The sequence below is a fragment of the Arachis hypogaea genome, chromosome 20, assembly GCF_003086295.3.
Source record: "Arachis hypogaea cultivar Tifrunner chromosome 20, arahy.Tifrunner.gnm2.J5K5, whole genome shotgun sequence".
Lineage (NCBI taxonomy): Eukaryota > Viridiplantae > Streptophyta > Magnoliopsida > Fabales > Fabaceae > Arachis > Arachis hypogaea.
Window position 1 is genome coordinate 136,190,037 of NC_092055.1, and position 20,425 is coordinate 136,210,461.

The following is a 20,425-nucleotide window of genomic DNA, read 5'->3' on the forward strand; positions in this document are numbered from 1 at the left end:
ATTTGATAACATCCCCTTTTATTTAATTTGAGTCAATTAGAAGAGGAACATATCTAAAAGACTAAAACTACTTAATCATCATCTTGAAAGTCATAAACAATAAATCACTTTCCTTTTTTATTTCTTTTTATTCATTTTGACATTAGGAACAATCATCAAAGCTAGAGCTAAAGCATGCAATAACAATTAACAAACGACTAACGTTTAGAATTAAAACATGTTCAGAAAAAGCAAATCCTTATTCCTTCAACCAGTTGATGAACTTGTTTAAGTTCTCTGAAGACTTTCCTCCAACATCAACGTCCCTCATTAGCTTCTTCTTTAGCTCACGAGCCTTAAATATTATGTTCTCATCACTAAGCAATTTATCAACTTTGACTTTTATCTCTTCGCGTGAGATCATCCCATTCTCATCCAAATCAAATCCCAATCCAACCTTCCACTCATCACAAATATATATTTTGTCAAAGAATTGGTCAGCAAAATATGGCCAACACAAAAAAGGCACTCCATTAGACAAACCCTCCAAAGTCGAATTCCAACCGCAGTGACTTATAAAGCAAGCAATGGCAGGGTGGGATAGCACCTTTTCTTGAGGAGCCCATTCAATTATCTTACCTTGAGTCCCCTTGAATTCGTTAGGAAAACACACTTTATTGTTACAATCTGAATCTTTTCGCAACACCCAAAGAAATGGTCTATTAGTAAGTTCAAGTCCAAGAGCGAGTTCTTTGAATTGCTTTTCATCAAAAAGAGTGGTACTTCCGAATGCAACATATATAACAGAACCACGAGGTTGTTGATCAAGCCAATTCAAACAAGAAAAATCTTCTTCCCAGAATTGTCCCAATGATCTTTCACTTACACCTTGATCATAGCCATAGGTTCTTAATAATGGACCAATTGGTAATAGCTTTGGTACGAATGATAATGCTCCAGGTTCAAGATCGGGTGTGGAGTTACAAAGGCACCACTCTGTGGATTCTAGAGTTTTCATGGATTCAAGAATAATGTTGATAACATCTTCTCAGTTTTAGAATCAGATATTTTTGCCCACCATATAGATTCTGTGTCCATGGGAGGAATGCTTGGTGATAACTGAAATCTTTTTTGTGTGGTTGCCAACCCTGCAGTTTCAAAACATGATAATATTACGGAAATAGTTTGAAAAATAACGACAACAGAAATTGTGAATTTTTTGTTACTATTTCTTTCGCAAAGAAAATAAAATAAAATAAATATTTGCACTATTTTTCTGGCTTTTTCTTAGATAAATTCATTTTGAGTAATTACTCTACTCAAGATTATTAATTGATAATTTAACATTTTTATTTATATAAAAATCAAATCTATTTTAGTAATATATAAATATAATATTTTATTTGTATTTATGTTATTAATTTAAGTAAAGACTTTTATGTAAAATTAAACATTTGATGGTTATGTTGTTTATGGGATAATTGTGTTGTTTATAGGACGATTGTGTTGGTTATATTAAATTTTTAATTTGCATACTCATTAGGTTATATAATATTATTGCATATTTATGAAAATCAGCATGTTGGGTCGGATACCTATGGGTTGACCATGGATAGGGTTAAGGTTGGGTTGTTTTGAACTCAAAAGTAGGATAAGGTTGAGTTTTAGTAACAAATTCAACTCGTGGGTAAAATTAGAAACTTAGGGTTGGATTCAAACCCTACTCTAACCATTGCCACTTTTACGCTCTATTTAAGGGTTTGTTATTGGTCAATAAATTGCTGCATGTACAAGACGAAATTTAAACTTCCAACACTTACTTATACAGATAAGTGAGCTGACTATTTGATCAATCCAAATTGATTATGTTACTTCTGAAAAAATATTTCTTTTAATATTAAAAGTAAAATATATAAAAAAAAAAGTTGTCCAAAAGAATATACATTATACACAAAAATAGTATATATAATTAGAAGAGTTGTAGATATTCCAAAAATACCGATATTTTAGTTGTTGATTTCACTAATAAAATTTATATATAATTGATATTAACGGCTAAAAACATTGGTATTTTTGAAATTTGAAATAAGAAAAATGTTAAAAAGTTAAAAACAAGTTTATTTGGTGAGTGTAATTTGAGATGTGGTATTCTTACCATTAGAGTCTATGATTCCATCCTCAATAAGCTTTGGTATGCTGCACTGCAAAGCTAACATAGCTGCTGATGCAGGATAAAACAGAACTCCTCTGATTCCAATCTTTCTTGCAATTTCCAACGCCCATGCCATAACAAAATCAGCAACTATGCAGCTTACTGTGACACCATCTTTCAATCTAAGATCTTCAATTAAGCCTCTCAAGCATAGCAGGCATGTTATTCAATATAGAATCAAATAGTTCCCTGATATTTTTTCTGTCTGCATCAGGTCCTAGCCCATCCGGGATTGACACCAACTTTATCGGCGATCCTCCGTTATCGCCGCCGCCTTGATTCCCCATGGAACTAACCATTTTATTGTGGATGAATTCAGGGGTGACAAAGATGATATTGCAACCCTTAAAATAATATATAAAAAGCACAGTTTTTTCTTAAAAAATAACTACAATCTTTATTTTGTTTTCTTTTTTTTTTTACCAAAGAAATTCTCCTTATGTGTAACAAATAAAGTTCAAATTCTTTTGAACAATAAATAAATAATGTTCGAGTTCTTTAAGATTAGACTTTATTAGCTATTGAAAAAATACTGGACTAAAATGTTTCTTAACTTTTATATATGATATATTTACACATCTCGAGTTTAATTTATATTAGCTGGAAACCTGTATATATTTGTTCATCAATTACAAAAATAGATAAATATGTTTTTAAAAAAATTTATTATAAACTTATAGGTTTTAGAATAAAAAAAAATCAGGTTCTTAAGATTTGAGGTTACTTTTTTTTAAGATATCTATTTAAAAGCTTGGACACGAACCGGGTTACGTCTTACGTGGGCGATGATCTTTTTAGTTTTTGTTTGTTTTTTCTTGGCTTCTTCCCCACCGTGTCACAAAAAAGTTTGGAGAGAAGTGTACTTTGTTTTGATTTCCTATACATCGTTCTACTTTGAATCTTGTAACGTGCGCTGCAAGGAGTATCTTCATTGATGTACACGTTTAGAATAATACTAATATTTTTACTCGTAATAATATTATGAAAATATAATTTTTTTTAAAATTACGGTTTATTTTATTATAAAACAGTATAGATTATGCATGACACAAAAAATTTATAAAATTAAATAATTTTTATAAAAAAAAGTTGTAAATTGACAAAAATCTCCAACTAAAAAGACTAAGATCTCTGTAAATAAAAAATCAAATAATAAGTTCTTTAGTTATTATTTTTATTTAACATTCGTTATCTAAATTTTGAAACAATTTAATATGTATACTTTTACATTTAATTACGTGTTAAATCTATTACACAAATAAAAATAACTAATTTTTATACTTACTATTTAAAAATAATATTTTTTCTCTCTATGTAAATAAAAATATAATTAGATATTAGCATAAAAATTATATTCATAATCATAAAATTAACTTAAAATTAATTTTTTTAAACAATTAAATCTTGATTCTAACTTTTAATTATAACATTAGTATTCTCTCCAAATTATATGTAATAAATATCTGAAAAAAGAGAAATGAAAATATAGATTAAAAAGATAAGTGATAAAAATTTAAAACTAAATAAAAATCTAAAAAAATATGTATATAATAATATTTTTTATTTAAATTATATTATTTTATTAATTTTATTTTCTGTAGAACAGAAAGGTAGAAAAAATAACGAATGAGAAAAAAGAGAGAGAAAGATAAAGATGAAGAATGAGAGTGAGAGTTTGTTAATTTTAGAAGAAAAATTTTATTTTAATTGTAATAAAAAAATATCGGATGACATATTTTGATTTGTCAAATTATTAATATAAAATATAAATTGTATATAGAGTGAAAATGGTAGAGAGATAGAAAAATTGAGAGAGGTACATGAGAGAATTTAAGAAAGGAGTTTATTAATTTTGGAGAAAAATATTTTCTCTTGATTTTAATAAGAGTGTCAACACATTTGGTTATTAAATTAGATAGTAATATATGATATATGATACATAATATAGGTATATTTTAATTTCAATTTCTATTTTAATATTTTAATTTTAATTTTAATGCAATTAAAAAATATCATGTTGCACATTTTAGTTGTCAAATTCTTAATTTGTCATTGCTAATGATATATAAAAGAGATAGAGTGATCGAATAAATGAGAGAAATAGAGAAAGGAAGAGGAAGGAGGGGAGAACTCTTTAATTTTGGAGGAAAAGATTTGATTTCCATTGCAATGAGGGAGTGACCTGTGGCATATTTTGGTTGTAAAATTAGTAGAGATGAAGAAAAAATTCTTTAATTTTGGAGAAAAAAATTTGATTTTAATTACAACGAGAGAGTGACATGTGACACATTTTGGTTGTAAAATTAATAAAGAGAAAAGGAGAATTCATTAATTTTGGAGGAAAATATTTAATTTTAATTGCAATAAGAAAATTACATCTGACACATTTTGAGTTGTAAAATTAGTAAGGAGGAAGGAAAAATTTATTAATTTTGGAGGGACAGATTTGATTTCAATTGTAATGAGAAAGTGACATGTGATACATAATATAGGTATATTTTAATTTTAATTTCAACATTTTAATTTTAATTTTAATGCAATTAAAGAATGTCATGTTGTATATTTTTATTGTCAAATTAGTAATTGGTCATTGATATTGATAATTGATAATAATATATAAATTAAAAGAGATAGATTGATTGAAGAAATGAGAGAGATAGAAAAAAGAAGAAGGAAGAGGAGAGAACTCTTTAATTTTAGAGGGAAAGCTCTGATTTCAATTGTAATGTGGGAGTGGCATGTGGTATATTTTGATTATAAAATTAGTAGGAAGGAAGGAAGAATTCTTTAATTTTGGAAGGAAAGATTTAATTTCAATTACAATGAAGAAGTTATATATGGCACATTTTGGTTATAAAATTAGTAAAGAGTTGAAAAAAATTCTTTAATTTTAAAGAAAAAAATTTAATTTCAATTATAATAAAAAAATGACATATAAAATATTTTTTATTGTAAAATTAAAAATATATAATAGATTCAAACCCATTTTAAAAAAGGCATATGAACTCTAATAGTAAGCTTCCTAAATGAACAAATTGTGAAACAAAATAAAAACAATTAAGATTAAAGTATTGTTTTAATCTCTTATATTTAAGTTAAATTTTACTTTTGTTATTAATATTTAAATTTTTTTATTTTTGTTTAAAATATTTTATTTTATCTTATTTTAATTCTTTGGTTAAAATTAAATTTTTTCTATTATTTTTTTATTATTTTATCATTTTCACTTTCAAATTATTACACCACTACCATAATCACTACAATTACTATCTTTGTCATTATCTAAAAAAAATCATAATAAAAAAATATCTTTGAAAAAAAAATTAATTTAGACTAAAGAACTAAAAAAAGATAAAATAAGAAGTTTAGAATAAAAATAAAATATTTAAAATATTAAGAACGAAATTAGAATTTTATGTAAAGATTAAGACTAAAACAATATTTTATCCAAAAATTAAATTATGTTAGAATGCGTTTAAACTCCTCTAATATTAGAAACAATTTGAATTTCAATTAAGTTGATAAAAGAAAAATATATATTTAACAAAGAAAAATACTAAAGGGTCGGCATAATTTATTATTTTTGACTAACAATATTTAAAAATACATGTTAAAAGTATGTTGTTAAATTGTTAGACTAAATAATTAGGCTTATAACTAATATTACTGACAAAAATAATAAATTTTGTTGGCCTGTAACAGTTTTTTCTTTGACAATTACCATAGTTAAATTCTAACTACAATAGCTGATAAAGCAAATTACGAATGACAGTATGGTTTTTAATTAACAGCTTTTGTTGCGGAGTGCATTGTTTTAGAATAAAATATGTAAAACACCTGGACGTTGCCATGGCCTGATTACCTCAAAAATAGGAAGTAAGTGTAGTTATGTTAGTTAATCTGTTATGCTCTCAGTGAGTTACTCATGTATCTATAAATTGGAAGTGGTCATCATCCTTTGTATACACACAACCACATTAGATGACTCTTGTATATTGAACAAATTCGCACAATCCCATAGATAGAAGAATGCCTTCTTTCTTTATAAATTATAATATATAATCATTATTACAACTCAACACAAATCAGAATACTTATTCTTTCAACCACTTGATGAACTTGTTTAAATTCTCACAAGACCTTCCTCCATCTTTTATGGTGTTCAGCAGCTTCTCTTTTAACACATGAGCATTTGATCTTATGTTCTCATCGCTAAGCACTTTATCCACTTTCACTTTTATCTCTTCACGCGAGATCAATCCATTTTCATCTAAATCAAATCCTAATCCAACTTTCAACTCATCACAAATGTATGTTTTGTTAAAGAATTGGTCACCAAAACATGGCCAACACAAGAAGGGGACTCCATTGGACAAACCTTCTATAGTCGAATTCCAACCGCAATGACTAACAAAACAAGCTATGGCAGGGTGACTTAACACTTTTTGTTGAGGAGCCCATTCGACTATCTTACCTTGATTCCCCTTAAATTCATGGGGGTTGCAATTGGAATCTTGACGCACAACCCAAAGAAATGGTCTATTAGTGAGTTCAAGTCCAAGAGCGAGTTCTGTGAATTGTTTTTTATCGAAATGAGCGAGACTTCCGAAAGCAAGATATATGACAGAAGCATGAGGTTGTTGATCAAGCCAATTTATACAAGACAGATCTTCTTCCAAGAACTGTCCCAATGAACTTTTAGTTACACCTTGATTGTCATCATAACTTCTCAATAATGGACCAACTGGCAATAACTTTGGTAAATAGGACAATGCTTGTGGTTCAAGATCGGGTGTGGAGTTACAAAGCCACCAGTCTGTCAATTCCAGAGTTTGCATGGCATCAACAATAATGTTGAACAACACATTCCCTAACACAGAGTCAAATCCTTTTGCCCACCATATGGATCCTGTGTCCATGTGTGGAAAACTTGGTGATAACTGAAACGTTTTTTGTGTGGTAGGCAACCCTGCAGTTTCAAAACAGTGTTGATGATGTGATGTACACTGCCTCAGTGAAGGGAATTTACAACAACAATAATAACAACCGATTGGCTTGAGTTGGCTTAAGTTATAGCTGGTTTCCTAAAATTAACTATCATATCCAAAAAAATCAACCGTTAAAAAAAAAAATATTATCCACCAAAGAACACTAAATAATTTAAAAATATGACAAAAATTAATATACATTATATTTTTTGTAAACAATACAAAAAATTTTTATATTTAGCAAACAACTTATTGATTAAATCTAAAATTTTGTGACAATATTTGAATAAATATTTAAAAGATGCACACAAAAATTTGAAGCGAAGTTTGATCTCTAAATTTTTCTTTTTATTTTTCAAAAAAATATGGTCATTCACGATAAAAATATTTTTTAAAAAATTTACTTGACAAAAAATTATCAAATTTTTTAAGTATGAAAATATTTTATTTTTTTAATAATAATTGCAAAAATTTGTATCAAAATTTGATTTCTAAAGTCAATTTTTTTAATATATATATTTAATATTTAGTTCTTTTTATCGTGTTTTTAAATCTTTCTAGAACTTATTTGTCGTTAGCATTTTTGGGGTTCTTTTTATCAATGATACAAACTTTCGAGTATCGTTTTAATAATTTACTCCTTTATAAAATTTTCCGATCAAATTCATGCTTTTAACTATCAACATGGGCATGAAAAATACAATAACAAATAAATCTCAAAAATATTTTAAGAATTTAATAGTACATCTGTGTATGTAAAGCAGTTTTACATATTTAGGAGAAATAATTACTTTCTATATCGATGACGTTAATGATCATTTAAAAGATTAGATATAACTGTATGGAGAATTATGTAAAATATTTTACGGGCCTGCTACACATACAAGTATCCAAGCATCCAAGTTGGCCCAGCCCAAATCGAAGACACGCGCATAAGGAAGCATAACATGGCGCGTCAAAATCACGCACTCAACACAAACGGTTACGTATGGCAGACTCTTCCACTTCCTCCACTTCTTCCACTTCTCAAAACGCTTCGAAACCAAGGAACGCTCCCAATTTCGAGCAAAAATCAAAGTTCAAAATATACAAATCGTTGTTCGAAACCTCCATCAAAACAACATCAAACTCTCCGTGAAGAATCTGAAGAGAAAACGAAGCAAATACACTCAACGTAAGTTCATCAAGAAAACCTCCCAATTTTAGTTTTCTTCTACGTCGTTCTTCTCTAGGGTTTACTGTGCTATTATTCTTGCTTCTTTGTCACACTGTTCTAAGTTCTACGTCATTCTTCTAAGTTCTACGTCGTTCTACATTCTTGTTCTAAGTTCTCTTGCTACTGTTGTTGATTTTTGGGGCTTTATTCCGTAGATTGGGGGTTGTATACTGTTTGAACTTGTAATGTGACTTGATATTGATGCATGTTTGAGTGATATCTCACTGATATATATGAATGTATCTGAATAATTTCAATGGGTGTATCTCACTGTTATCAATGGGTGTATCTGATTCTTACATATGGGTGTATCTGACTCATATATGCGTGTATCTTACTGATATCTGAATTAATTTGATATTGAAGCATGTTTGAGTGATAACTGACTGATATATATGGATTTATATGAATAATATCTATGGGTGTATCTCCCTGTTAACAATGAGTGTATCGGATTCTTACATATGGGTGTATCTTACTGTTATTAGACCTTGTAATGTTGCTTGATATTGAAACATGTTTGACTGATATCTGACTGATATATATGAATGTATCTGAATAATTTCAATGGGTGTATCTCACTGTTATCAATGGGTGTATCTGATTCTTACATATGGGTGTATCTTACTGTTACTAATGGGAGTATATTTGTGTGTATTTTTTGTTTCAGACAAAATGGCAGCAAGAAACCAAACGAAAGACCTTAAGTGTGCCACACATCTCCTGAGTGATAAGTTCAGAAACATGGCTGAGGAGAAGAAGGCAATTGTCAGGGATCTCGGATTTGGTGGGTTGATGCACGTCCCACCTCTAAGGGTGGATCACCAACTCTTAAGGGAACTGGCAAACAACTTCAAACTTGGGGAGAACAGACTGAAGACAGGATATGGTTCTTTCCAAATAACACCAAAGACAATAGGTGATGCGCTTGGCATCAATGCAACAGGTAACTAGCTCAAAATTATAGGTGTATATTAAGTTCATGCTTGGGTGTATTTAAGGTTGATGCTTGGGTGTTTTTGAACCGATTTTGATACTTTGTTGTTTTCTTTTTTGTAGGAAATCTGTTTCCTGAGAAAGTTGAGTATAAGCAACTTTATAAGCAACTTTCTGATGATGACAAAATAATTTATAGAAGATTCTAGGGTAAGACCCTCAAAAGTCTTACCGATGAAATGATGGAAATCGGCGTTGGCAGCGAAGAGGAACGCCTGATGTTCAAGAGGATATTCATCCTCTACATACAGATGGCGTTCCTTTTGCCAACGACGATAAACAAAATATCGCCCGTGCACCTCGCCCCAATTTTTAAGATGGACGGCATATCGGAGAGAAACTGGGGGCGCATGTTTTGACCTTCTTGATCAAAGGCATCACAGACTACCAGGATAAGAAGAAGAAGGCAATTGATGGCTGCCTCTTTGCCCTCATGATAATATACTTTCATCTTTCTGAAAACAAAGGCAAGAAGAGGGCCGAAAGACCACCAAAGCCTTGGATTGCCAACTGGACTAAGGAGAAGTTGGTGGAAAGAATGACTGCAGAAAAAGAAGAAATTTTGGTAAGTAAACATAATATGTTGCTTGTATTTTATTTACCTGAATGCTGCTAGCTAAAATATCTCATGTTTTAGGGGATTGTGAAGATGGCGGAGACAAGAGCAAGAGAAAAAATGAAAGAAAAAGAAAAAAAAAGAAAAAAAAACAAGAAATCAAAAAAACAAAAAAAAGGAAGGCGAGTCCAACATCGTCTTTGGAGACAGAAACAGCTACTGACAGTGACACTTCTACCTCTGAGTCTGAGACTCAACAAGACTCGGAGGATTCAGCAAGAAAACACCCCATCAAAAAGGGGAAAAAGTAAGTACCATACTTGGGTGTAATTTCTTTTTCGAGTTGGGTGTATCTTGTTGATCACGTTGGGTGTATTTTAATATGTTCTAAATAATCACTGTTTGCCTTCCAGAATGGACTCCAGAAAAAGAAAGCAGAGGCAAGAGGAGCCAGATTCTGATTCAGAATCTGAATCTGAACAAAGTGATGAGTAATGTCCTGAAATTATTACTCCTTTCTTTTGGCTTCATTATAAAGATTTCGTGTATTAACTGAAGTGTCTGTTATTAACTTATAGGAGTGAAGAATCATCACCTGCAGAGAAGGAGAATGAGAAGAAAAAAACAAAAACAACACCAAAAAAGTAAGCACTTCTTTGCATAATATTCTGTGATAAAATTAATTTTTTATTTCTGATTGGTACTCTTTTTTTTCCACCCAGAACACAACCAAAAAAGAAAAAAGTTCTTGTGGAGGATTCACCTCCTAAAGAAGACCAATACTTTCACGGGTACAGTACCTCGTAAGCTATATTACCGTCTATCGTCGTAATTATTTTTGTTAACATCTTCCTTTATGAATGTAGTGAGACATATGAAATATCAAGTGACGAACTGGATGAATGGCTAGGGCAAAACGTTGATAAATCTGCTGCAGAGGGGTATGTCTTGATGGGCTGTCTATTTCATATTTTGTTGTGTTTTGCATGCTAATAATTGTTTCTTGTTTCGCAGGGAGAACCAACCTGACCTGCGATCGACAGAAGGTCGCTATGTGTCGTCTGAAACGTAAGAAGCTTTATTATTTAATAAAATCTTGTTATCATGAATTGGGTGTGTCTTGTGGTACCATTTGGGTGTATTGAGTGGATCAAGTTGGGTGTATGTTGTCTAATAAGTTGGAATATTAACTTTGTTGTGTTGCTTGGATCAAATCTGTCTTAGAATACCGGCTGTGAACTTGGGAACTGATGCTCCTTCCTCTCAAGGAAACACAGAACAGAGTAGTGTAAACCAGCCGTCACAGAGCATGTAATTTCTCTTTCAAATAACCGTTACTTTTGTTCTTCTATTACCCTTCTACTTCTAATTCTGTATATATTTTTTTTTAGAAAAAAAAGCCCTTTATTATTTTATTCAAGAAAAAAAAGGCAGGAAAAAAAAGCAAAAACTGCAAGTATGTAAGTTCTCAAAAAAACAAAGCCTGTCTTCTTTTTGAATTGTTCGGGTGTATTTTTTGAATTTCTTTGGGTGTATTTTAGGTTGAGTCCGTCTGATTCGAATATGATGGTTGTGAGGGAACAGACACCGTCCGAAGCGCTTGCAATGTGAGTTTTACAATAATATTCAACCTTATAACCTTATTATTTTCAAAGGCGTTGTTAACCTTTCACTTTTCTTCTTGTTTAGAGTCCCGATTCAGGTTTTTGTGCCGGCATCCCAAACAACCACAGAGACAGATTTTGAACCAACCCCTATGCTACAGATTGAAGGGACTATAGAAACGTAAGAAATAGTATTGAGTGTATATTTGTTTGGAGTTTGGGTGTATATTAGCTAACAGTTTGGGTGTATATTGTTCCTGATTAGTTTCTTTTACGCCGTGATTAATTTTTTGTAACTGTGCAGCACTCCTGAAACCCCCAAACAACTTCAAGAGACCACACCCACGGTTCCCCCAGCTCCAACTAAAGTGTAAGTTCTTCAGACTAAAATCAATCTTTGCTTATCATCTGTATATTCTTATTCTTATTCTTATTCTTATACATGATGACGCAGTCATCCAGACGCAGAAGACGCTGCTGCCCTGTTGATGATGGCACGGACAGCTTCCTATGTTCCTAAAACAGATCCAGGGGTGCCATCATTCAGCCTTGGATTGACTGATTCAAGCCAGGAGGGGGCGTCAACGCAGGAGACAGAAAGGGAAAAATCTCCAGAAGCTGCGAATTTGATAGAACAATTGGACAGTTTGGTCCAAAGAATAGCAAGCAGCGCGACGAAGGGAAAAAACACAAGTCCACAAATTCAGAGGGAGACTGGGGGAGAAAGTTCTGCAAAGTTTGAAACTCCTCGGGGATTATATCAGATTACGGATGATATGAAACAAAAGTGCTACATCTGGGGGACGAGACTGAAGGAAGATGCAGATGGCAATACTAACGAGTATGAGGAGATGTGCACTCTGATTGGCCAAGGAGAATACATTTTGATGAGAATGCACCTTGCTTCCCTCCAGGCAAAAAGTGATATAGAATCTCAGGTAATATTAGAATAAGATTACTGTTTTTACACCAAAGTCAATTACAATGCTTATTAATGTAAAATTGATTTCGGCATATATTTCTAGATTGTATCTGCCATCTGCCTCATCCTCAACAACAAAAATGAAAAGAGATTTCAAGAACAAATATACTGTCTCCCCACCGATATTGTGGTAAGTGTTACTTTTACGAACTTCGGGTGTATTTTCTGTATTGATTTGGGTGTATTTGTCACGTTCCATTGGGTGTAAGTTTAGTATTTCATTTCTCTTTTCCCATTCTTGCAGTGCATGGCGCTTTCGGATCACCCAAACGGGGAATTCGTATCACCAAAAACGAAAAAGGAATTCAGGGTGGAAGCCTACCCGAGTTTCATTCCCTTCATAGATAGAAAAAAATTGACTTCGCACCCATATGTAAGTTTTCGTTTGCTAAATTTGTTACTACGCTTATTTACTTATTTGCAAAATAAAATAACACACTGTTCATGTGTGGGAATCCTTCAGATTTTTGCCCCTGTCTGCTACGCCGGGCATTGGTGGTTATGGCTGATAAATACAAGAAAGCGGAAATGTCAAATACTTGACCCGCTACACAAAATAGCTCCCACTGATGAGAGAAAGACCATTAATAAATTCACTGTAAGTTGCCTCTGTCTTCTTTACTTTAATAGATAGGTCTATTTCGTTAGTTGTGATGGGTGTATATTGTCCATTCAGTTGGGTGTATCTTGTCCATTCATTCGGGTGTATTACTGATTTGTTTTCGTATTTAAGGGATACGTATTTTCAAGATTGATAACATATGTCGGCGGGGGACCTCTTCAGAAAGGGGAGAGGGAGAAGGAAATTAAATCACCATATGTTAAAATATCAGGCCAAAAAACAAGGTATAAATTTGTGAGTCTGAACATTAAACTTTTGTAAATGAGATTTGTAATTTATTTTCTTTGTTTTCAGCTATGACTGCGCTGTGTACGTTATGAAGTGGATGGAGATAATTGAGCCGGAAAACATCAAAAAGGGGAAGTATCAATGGGATAATTGGCCACAGGTAACTGTCTTTAAAACCATATAACTCTGTATTACTTTACTGAATTAATATTGCTGTTTAAACAGAATATACTTTTTTATTGTAGGAGGAGGTGGACCACTATAGAGTGGAGTACGCATCCCGGATACTATTCAGTGAGATGAATACACAGAGAGATCAGGCAATTAGAGAGAGTAGTGCTATAAGGCTGTCGAAGCCATCCTCTATATTATTAAGTCCGTTTTGTCAGATTAATTCTGCTGATATAGAAACTGGGTAATCCAACTGCTTGGTAGTTTGTAAATTGAACAAATGATGTAAATATTTGCCATTTATCAACAACTTCTATTCCATGTATATTTTTTCCCATAGTTAAACTATCTGTGCTGGTAAACTGTCTGTGATGTATTCAAAAGCTGTATTACAGGTGGTAAAATATGAAGGAAAAAATCAAGGCATATATAAACACAAATTATAAACTGCTACACCCAACGCAAGTCTAATAATACACCCAAGGTTGTATAAAATATATACCCAAACTGTCTGCGCTGTATTCAAAATGTATGAATTACATGTACTAAAATATGAAGAAAAACATCAAATTAAATATAAACCCATAACCTGAGAATTTTTACAGTTTTTGTTCTATATATATCTATATATGTGTCTATATCTAAATTGTAAATTAACGAAAATACACCCAAAATAACGGTGCTTTTACACCCATATTCTGTAAAACTATACACCCAACGAGTTATCCCCTGCTGCTGGTACCCTGAACTGATAACTCATAACGTGTCCTTGATATTGGCTGCAATTTGAATGCGCCGCTGATGCAGCATCAAACAGGTTTATCTGAAATATAACACACACACATTACCTAAACTATTAACGAGAAAAATAAACTCAATCGCCACAAATTTAAAGAACGTTACTTTTACCTCGCTTAAAACTTTCGTCTTCTTCTTCTTTGTGGCATTTGCGATCTGTTTCTCCAGCTTTGAACCTAGCCTGTTTTTTGGACGTCCTCTTGTTCGAATCCTTGGCGGGCTTTGAAGCTCGTTAACGGATTCCAAGTTGGCGTCTTCGTGGGATAAAGAAGATGTCCCCTTCCTTTTGGCTTTTAATGCTTCCATCTCGGCCATGACGTTATCGTACGCACGGTGCAGAATTGCAGTCAGCTCCTCCGATTCGGAGGCAAATTCGCATATATTTTGCGAACGAAAAACCAATTGGTCGAACCTCTTGCTTCTTGGCTCCATTAGTGGCTCGTCGTGGCTGCTCTTGATGTGTGTGTGTCGCCTCTTTACCTTCTTGCTCCATCGTTCTAGTATGTATCTCGGTGACACTTGGCTTACTTGTTCGAAGCTTAACACGCTTAGTGCGTGACGGCACAGTATCCCTCTTGACTCGAATAATAAGCAATGGCATTTTACCTCGGCTGCAACCGAGTCGTAAGTAACCACGAACTTGTTGAATATTGAGCTGGAAACTTGTTCTCCGACTTCGTATACTGAATAGCCTAGAGCGGAATTCTTCAGTCTGGTGATGCAATTCGCCTTTCCTCTGAATTGCGCTTGGACTTCCCTAAACTTTGCGTGAGTGTACGCATCTTGAAACTGAGCTTCAATGCAGGATTTCGTTGCACACGGTATGACCGTATGAAAATCTGCAGCATCTGATTCTCTCTCTGCTTGCTCCCTGCTTCCGAGGCAATTATCGTATTGTTTGACGAACTGAATAAGCGAGCTGTTCCGGGTGATATACTTGTTAAAAAATGAATGCATGCTCTCGCTCCTTTGTGTGCTTCTCATCCCTGCCCAGAAATGGTGATCCAGATAGATAGGAACCCATATGTGACGGTCTTCGTACAGATCTGCATAATACACCCAAAGACAGTCTATAAATACACCCGAAAAAACATGCAATTTACACCTCTGATGCAGATTTTAAAAAGACATTACCTGAAAGCCACTTGTTGTCCCCAAGACCAAAATTCAGCAGAAAATCGTTCCAATTCCTATCGAATGAGTCTTTGCTGTGAGAGTTCCAAACAACTTGGCTCATTTCTTGTTCGATATCGGCATGTCCCTTGTACCCGTTTAATTTGCTTGGAATCTTCTTCATGATGTGCCAAATGCACCAGCGGTGAACTGTTGTTGGCATACAGGCCTCTAAAGCCCTTTTCATGGATGCGCACTGATCGGTGAGAAACCCTTTCGGAGCGTTTCCTCCCATGCAACGAAGCCAGCTTTGAAATAACCATTTGAATGATTCAATTTCTTCGTTCTTCATCAAAGAGCATCCGAGAAGTGTTGATTGACCGTGGTGATTCACCCCGACAAAAGAACCACAGACCAAATTATACCTGAAACAAATTACCATGGTCCAGAATGCAAAATCATTAGCTACACCCTAACAAATGCTTCGCATACACCCAATGAAACAGCCAATATACACCTCTACTGCGGATTCGTAAAAATAAATTAATTTGGCATCATAAACAGGGACAGTTTGTTACCTGTTTGTATTGTAGGTGGTGTCGAATGAAATGACGTCTCCGAAATACTCAAAGGCGGCTCTGCTTCTTGCATCGGCCCAAAAAGCCAGCTTAATCGATTGATCATCTTCGAGTTGGAGCTCAAAAAAGAAATTCGGATTCTTCTCTTTCATTCTTAAGAAATATTTCCCGAATTCCTTTGCATCTTCTTGTTCGGAAACATTCCGCACTTCCCTGGTAATGTAATTCCTCACGTCCTTTTCGATAAAATTTAACTCGCGGTGACCCCCGGCAGCCGCAACAAATGATTGATAGGTTTTGCTTGGTCTGATATCGGCCTCCTCGTTATTCTCTATCGTACGACAAATGGACATGCTTAGTTCCCTGTGCTGTTTGAGCATCTCTGCTTTGCTTGGACAGCAGGGGTGTGAATGATCCAGCACAACCTTTGAAATGATCCAAGCACTGACATCCTTCAATGTGTGTATATAAATTCTTGCAGGACAGTTTAGACCAGCTGTCGGATTGGTCTTCTCGGTCGGAGATATTTTAGATTTCCATTTTCCCTCTTTGCTACATGTAATCAGTTGGTTCTTAATCTCGTTTCCCTTCCTATTTGTGCACCGAACTCTTGTAGAGAAACCTGCAGCCTTGGCGTAGTTCCTGTAAAATTTTCCAGCATCTTCAAGGGTAGTAAAGGTCATTCCAACCTTTGGAACAAGCTCGTCATCAACAACTGAGAGAGGCTGCAAAATACACCGTGTCAGAACTGTAAATACACCCATAGATATGATTCAAATACACCCAATCATGTCTAATACGATACACCCTAACCGCAACAACTCAACTACAGAATGACTTTTAAAGCCATAAACTGTAAATACACAGCATGCAGATATAATACAGTTCTAAAAACACACCTAATCATGTCTGTTATAATACAGCTGAACAACAACAAGTAAATTAAAATAACAAAAAACCAGTAAAGTGTAGATACACCCACACTTCTAGCTAAAATACACCCAAACAAGAATTGATCTACACCCGAGCGTCTGCTACAAATTCCAGGTAATTAATCACAACTAATACATTGAATCGACAGATTCACGTAAACGTGTTACTTTCACAGTAATGTTCAGCAATTTTTCAACTACACAATGCTATACAAATTACTGAAAGAAATTTCATACTAATCCTATGTAAATCAAACCTCAGGGACTTCGTTAGATTCTGACTCATAATCCACTTCGCCTGCATTCAGATGACAATCTGAGGTTGAATGATCCATTATCTTCAAAACGAGATCAAACTTTGATTTCGAAAAACAACAAATCAAAAATAGAAAACGAAGATGGAGTTGCAGAGAGAGACAAAGGTAACCTAAACGAAGAAGATGCTAGTGAGAAAAGGAGAAGAAAAGAACAATGGAGAAGAAGGAGGGTAAACGCGGGAGAAGAAGAAGAACGAAATCTCAAAATAACGAAAACGAAAAGGGAAAGAAATATTTTAAATCTGGTAGTTAGATATACGCGCGATGTTATATAGCGCGTGTAATCAACGTACCTGAAGCAGCGCATATTTTGATCTTATTGTTTAATGAACTTGTATGCAGAGCTTTTCCGAATATTTTATATTAATAGTAAATTAAATTTAATAATTAGAAAATATATTTCACTAAGTATTTAAAAGATGTGTACAAAAACTTAGAAAAAAATTCGATCATTAGATCCTTTTTATTTTTTAAATTTTTTTTCACTGGAAAGAAGAAAATATCTCCTTGGTGTAGCAGATTTACTTTTAGAGATTGACCAATATTATATAGTTGGCAAACATCTAAAGATAAATTCAAAAAAAAAAAAAAAAAAAAAAAAAAAAAAAAAAACAAATACAGAGCACTCATATTTCATTATTTTCCTTCACAAAAGTTTACTTATTACACAATCTTATTTTCCTCTTTTCTATTCTATTTTTGTAATTGAAAAATATTGATTTATTCTTGAATAAGAAATCATAGAAAAATCCAAAAGTAATAAAAAAAGATAATTTTAGAAAAAGTCATAATATTCATTATTTTTGTAATGAAGTTTTTAAAATTAGGAATAGTTTTCCTTTTTTTTAAATTGGATTAACATTTAGAAGTTGCTAAACTTAGTCTGAGTTTGGAGGTTTTGGAGGTGTGAGCTTAGGCAGAGTTTATAAAGTCTCTATTATTTTATGTTGGATGACTACTTATCTCTTTTTGAATATTCATTCTCTATTTATTAATATCATTTAAAATTGTCTCCAACTAACAAAATTATAGTGATTTTTATCCTTATCTACTGCAATCTCATAAATCGATGGAATTAATATGTTAGAAGCAGTGGTAAAACTTCTAATAATTTAACAAAAGCATTATCTTTATCTTAAAAACAAAAGCTAAACAAACACCAAAAGTGTTACAAACAACTTTGGTTAGTGAAATTTGAAAGATGATATTCTTACCATTAGAGTCTATGATCCCATCCTCAATAAGCTTTGGTATGCTACACTGCAAGGCTAACATAGCTGCTGATGCAGGATAGAACACAACTCCTTTGATTCCAATCTTGCTTGCAATTTTCAACGCTCCTGCCATAGCTGAGTCAGCAACTACGCAGCTTACTATGATACCATCTTTCAATCTAAGATCTTCAATTAGCTTCTCAAGCATAGCTGGCATGTTCTTCTTTATAGAATCAGATACTTCCCACAAATTATTTCTGTCTGCATCAGGTCCTAATCCATCTGGGATTGACACCAACTTTATCCGCGATTCTCCGTTAACACCGCGGCCTTCTTGATTCCCCATGGAACTCAGCACTTTCTTATGGATGAATTCAGTGTTGACAAAGATGATATTGCAACCATTTTCAGCCAATCTTTGAGACAAGATCATCATTGGGTTGACATGTCCTTGAGCTGGTAATGGTAATACTAGCACAGTTGGAAGACTCATGTTGTCCTGTGATTTTGATCTAGCTGTTATAGTTTCTTAAGAGTTTTCCAACTACTTATAAGTTTCAATATGTATTTTATATCCTTTAGAAGGACACTAGCAGAGTTCGTTACGATGTGGACCACGTTTTAATTTATTGCTTCTCGTTGGAGTGTCCTTGAGTTGAATCTGATCTGCCATTAAGATTGAAACTTGTGGTTATAAAGGAAAAAGGGCGAGAGAGGAGAGGAAAATTGGGAAAAAGGGCATGCCAACTTTGATCATCTGGTAAATTTGCTCTATTTCTTATGAAATTTTAGTATGTTATTTCTAGTGTAAAGATGAATATTAGGATATAACTTGTTAGTTGTATTGCCTTTTCTTTTGCCTGATTTGAGATACCCATTTTGTGAAAAGTTTATGTTGATTTCATCAGTTTTGAAGATGTATTTTGTTGATTGTTGAGATGCCCTAGTGTTACTAGGAAGACTGATTGTATACCCATTATTCTGATAGTGGAAGATTTTTATGGACTAGGTCTCGTGGATTTTTTGTCTCTCTTTTGGGAGTTTTCGTACGTTAAAATTCTGGTGTCTAATTATTTAATTTCTGCCATTATATTTGTTGCTTGGAGTATCCTTGGTATTACCTATTTAATCACACAGCTTGTGGAAAAATTACTTTTGGTGCTTCCGCTGTTAGACAGATTCTTGTTTTAAACCTGTGTTGAGTTTTCCCAACAAACTGGTATCTAGAGCTCGGATGTTTATCTCTGTGTTGATTAAATGGAGGAAAATATTCATGGACCGAATATGGTCAAATTGAATTCCCAAAATTATTCAATTTGGAAGACCCTCATGGAAGATATGATGTATAGCAAGGACTTGTATGATCCTGTGGAGGGGGATAAATCCAAAGGTACCAAATCCGATGCTAAATGGAAGAAGCTGAATCGGAAGGCAGTTGCTTTGATTAGGCAATGGCTTGATCTTAACGTGTATCCACATGTTGACACCGAAACAAATGTTGAGAAGATGTGGAACAAATTGAAGGAGTTATATGAGAGGAAGAATGTGCAAAATAAAGCATTTTTTTATTAGGAAGCTTGTCAATATGAAGTGTGTTGAAGGTAAATCAATGCCGGAGCACTTGAGCATTTTTCAGGAGACAGTGAACCAACTGACAAATAATGAGATCACTTTGAATGATGAGTTGCAAACCTTGTTGTTGTTGAGTTCTTTACCTGATAGTTGGGAAGTTCTGATTGTGACACTAACTAAATCAGCTCCAAATGGGAAGTTGACGTTAGCAATGGTTAAAGAGAGCATGTTAAATGAAGAAGCCAGAAGAAGAGAGCGAGGTTTGACTAATGCCTCCTCCCAGTCAGAAGCACTTGTTTCAGAGTCACGTGGGAGAAGTCAAAGTAGAAAACCTCATAGTTCCGACA

General features: G+C 33.4%; 2 protein-coding genes, 1 long non-coding RNA gene and 1 pseudogene across 7 annotated transcripts; 2 read left to right on the forward strand and 2 right to left on the reverse strand.

Moving 5' to 3' along the window:
* Positions 1-95: 95 nt before the first annotated feature.
* On the reverse strand, positions 96-3,076 carry LOC112786458 (UDP-glycosyltransferase 83A1-like; annotated as a pseudogene).
* A 3,072-nt stretch (positions 3,077-6,148) lies between these two features.
* Positions 6,149-19,551, reverse strand: LOC112786459 (UDP-glycosyltransferase 83A1-like). Of its 3 annotated transcripts, XM_072229950.1 has the most exons (5): positions 18,507-19,251; positions 16,044-16,768; positions 15,487-15,890; positions 14,464-15,398; positions 14,023-14,377 (listed from the first exon to the last, which is right to left on the reverse strand). In XM_072229950.1, the coding sequence occupies exons 1-5, from the start codon at positions 18,507-18,509 to the stop codon at positions 14,261-14,263; spliced, it is 2,184 nt and encodes a 727-aa protein (XP_072086051.1). In that variant the 5' UTR covers positions 18,510-19,251; the 3' UTR covers positions 14,023-14,260. The 3 variants fall into 3 exon arrangements, with proteins under 3 accessions (XP_025685618.2, XP_072086051.1, XP_072086050.1); XM_072229949.1 differs by lacking the exon at positions 18,507-19,251 and having other exon boundaries at positions 16,044-17,602; XM_025829833.2 differs by lacking the exons at positions 14,023-14,377; positions 14,464-15,398; positions 15,487-15,890; positions 16,044-16,768 and adding an exon at positions 6,149-7,160 and having other exon boundaries at positions 18,507-19,551.
* On the forward strand, positions 8,050-10,600 carry LOC112784723 (uncharacterized). Its single transcript, XR_003194026.2, has 6 exons — positions 8,050-8,353; positions 9,066-9,341; positions 9,455-9,956; positions 10,029-10,254; positions 10,361-10,438; positions 10,526-10,600. It is a non-coding gene; the product is annotated as an uncharacterized lncRNA (long non-coding RNA).
* Positions 10,750-13,763, forward strand: LOC114926158 (uncharacterized). 3 transcript variants are annotated; one of them, XR_003816618.2, is made up of 10 exons: positions 10,750-10,888; positions 10,962-11,015; positions 11,172-11,258; positions 11,489-11,554; positions 11,637-11,921; positions 12,006-12,663; positions 12,778-12,906; positions 12,997-13,131; positions 13,450-13,543; positions 13,629-13,763. XR_003816618.2 is itself a non-coding variant. In XM_072229952.1 (7 exons), exons 2-6 carry the CDS (start codon positions 12,040-12,042, stop codon positions 13,453-13,455), a joined length of 807 nt encoding a protein of 268 aa, XP_072086053.1. In that variant the 5' UTR covers positions 11,775-11,921; positions 12,006-12,039; the 3' UTR covers positions 13,456-13,543; positions 13,629-13,763. The 3 variants fall into 3 exon arrangements, 2 of the variants coding, with proteins under 2 accessions (XP_072086052.1, XP_072086053.1); XM_072229952.1 differs by lacking the exons at positions 10,750-10,888; positions 10,962-11,015; positions 11,172-11,258; positions 11,489-11,554 and having other exon boundaries at positions 11,775-11,921; positions 12,006-12,489; positions 12,577-12,663; XM_072229951.1 differs by lacking the exons at positions 10,750-10,888; positions 10,962-11,015; positions 11,172-11,258; ... (1 more) ...; positions 13,450-13,543; positions 13,629-13,763 and having other exon boundaries at positions 11,774-11,921; positions 12,006-12,489; positions 12,577-12,663; positions 12,997-13,260.
* Positions 19,552-20,425: the final 874 nt, after the last annotated feature.

Excerpts from the sequence above, each read along its gene's own strand:
- LOC114926158 (XM_072229951.1), top strand. The coding sequence starts at position 12,040 with ATGATGGCACGGACAGCTTCCTATGTTCCTAAAACAGATCCAGGGGTG. Across the intron at positions 12,490-12,576 it reads AAAGTGATATAGAATCTCAG|ATTGTATCTGCCATCTGCCT; the intron begins GTAATATTAGAA and ends ATATATTTCTAG. Across the intron at positions 12,664-12,777 it reads GTCTCCCCACCGATATTGTG|TGCATGGCGCTTTCGGATCA; the intron begins GTAAGTGTTACT and ends CCATTCTTGCAG.
- LOC112786459 (XM_072229949.1), bottom strand. The coding sequence starts at position 16,807 with ATGGGTGTATTTACAGTTCTGACACGGTGTATTTTGCAGCCTCTCTCA. Across the intron at positions 15,891-16,043 it reads ACCACCTACAATACAAACAG|GTATAATTTGGTCTGTGGTT; the intron begins GTAACAAACTGT and ends AATTTGTTTCAG. Across the intron at positions 15,399-15,486 it reads GGACAACAAGTGGCTTTCAG|ATCTGTACGAAGACCGTCAC; the intron begins GTAATGTCTTTT and ends TGTATTATGCAG.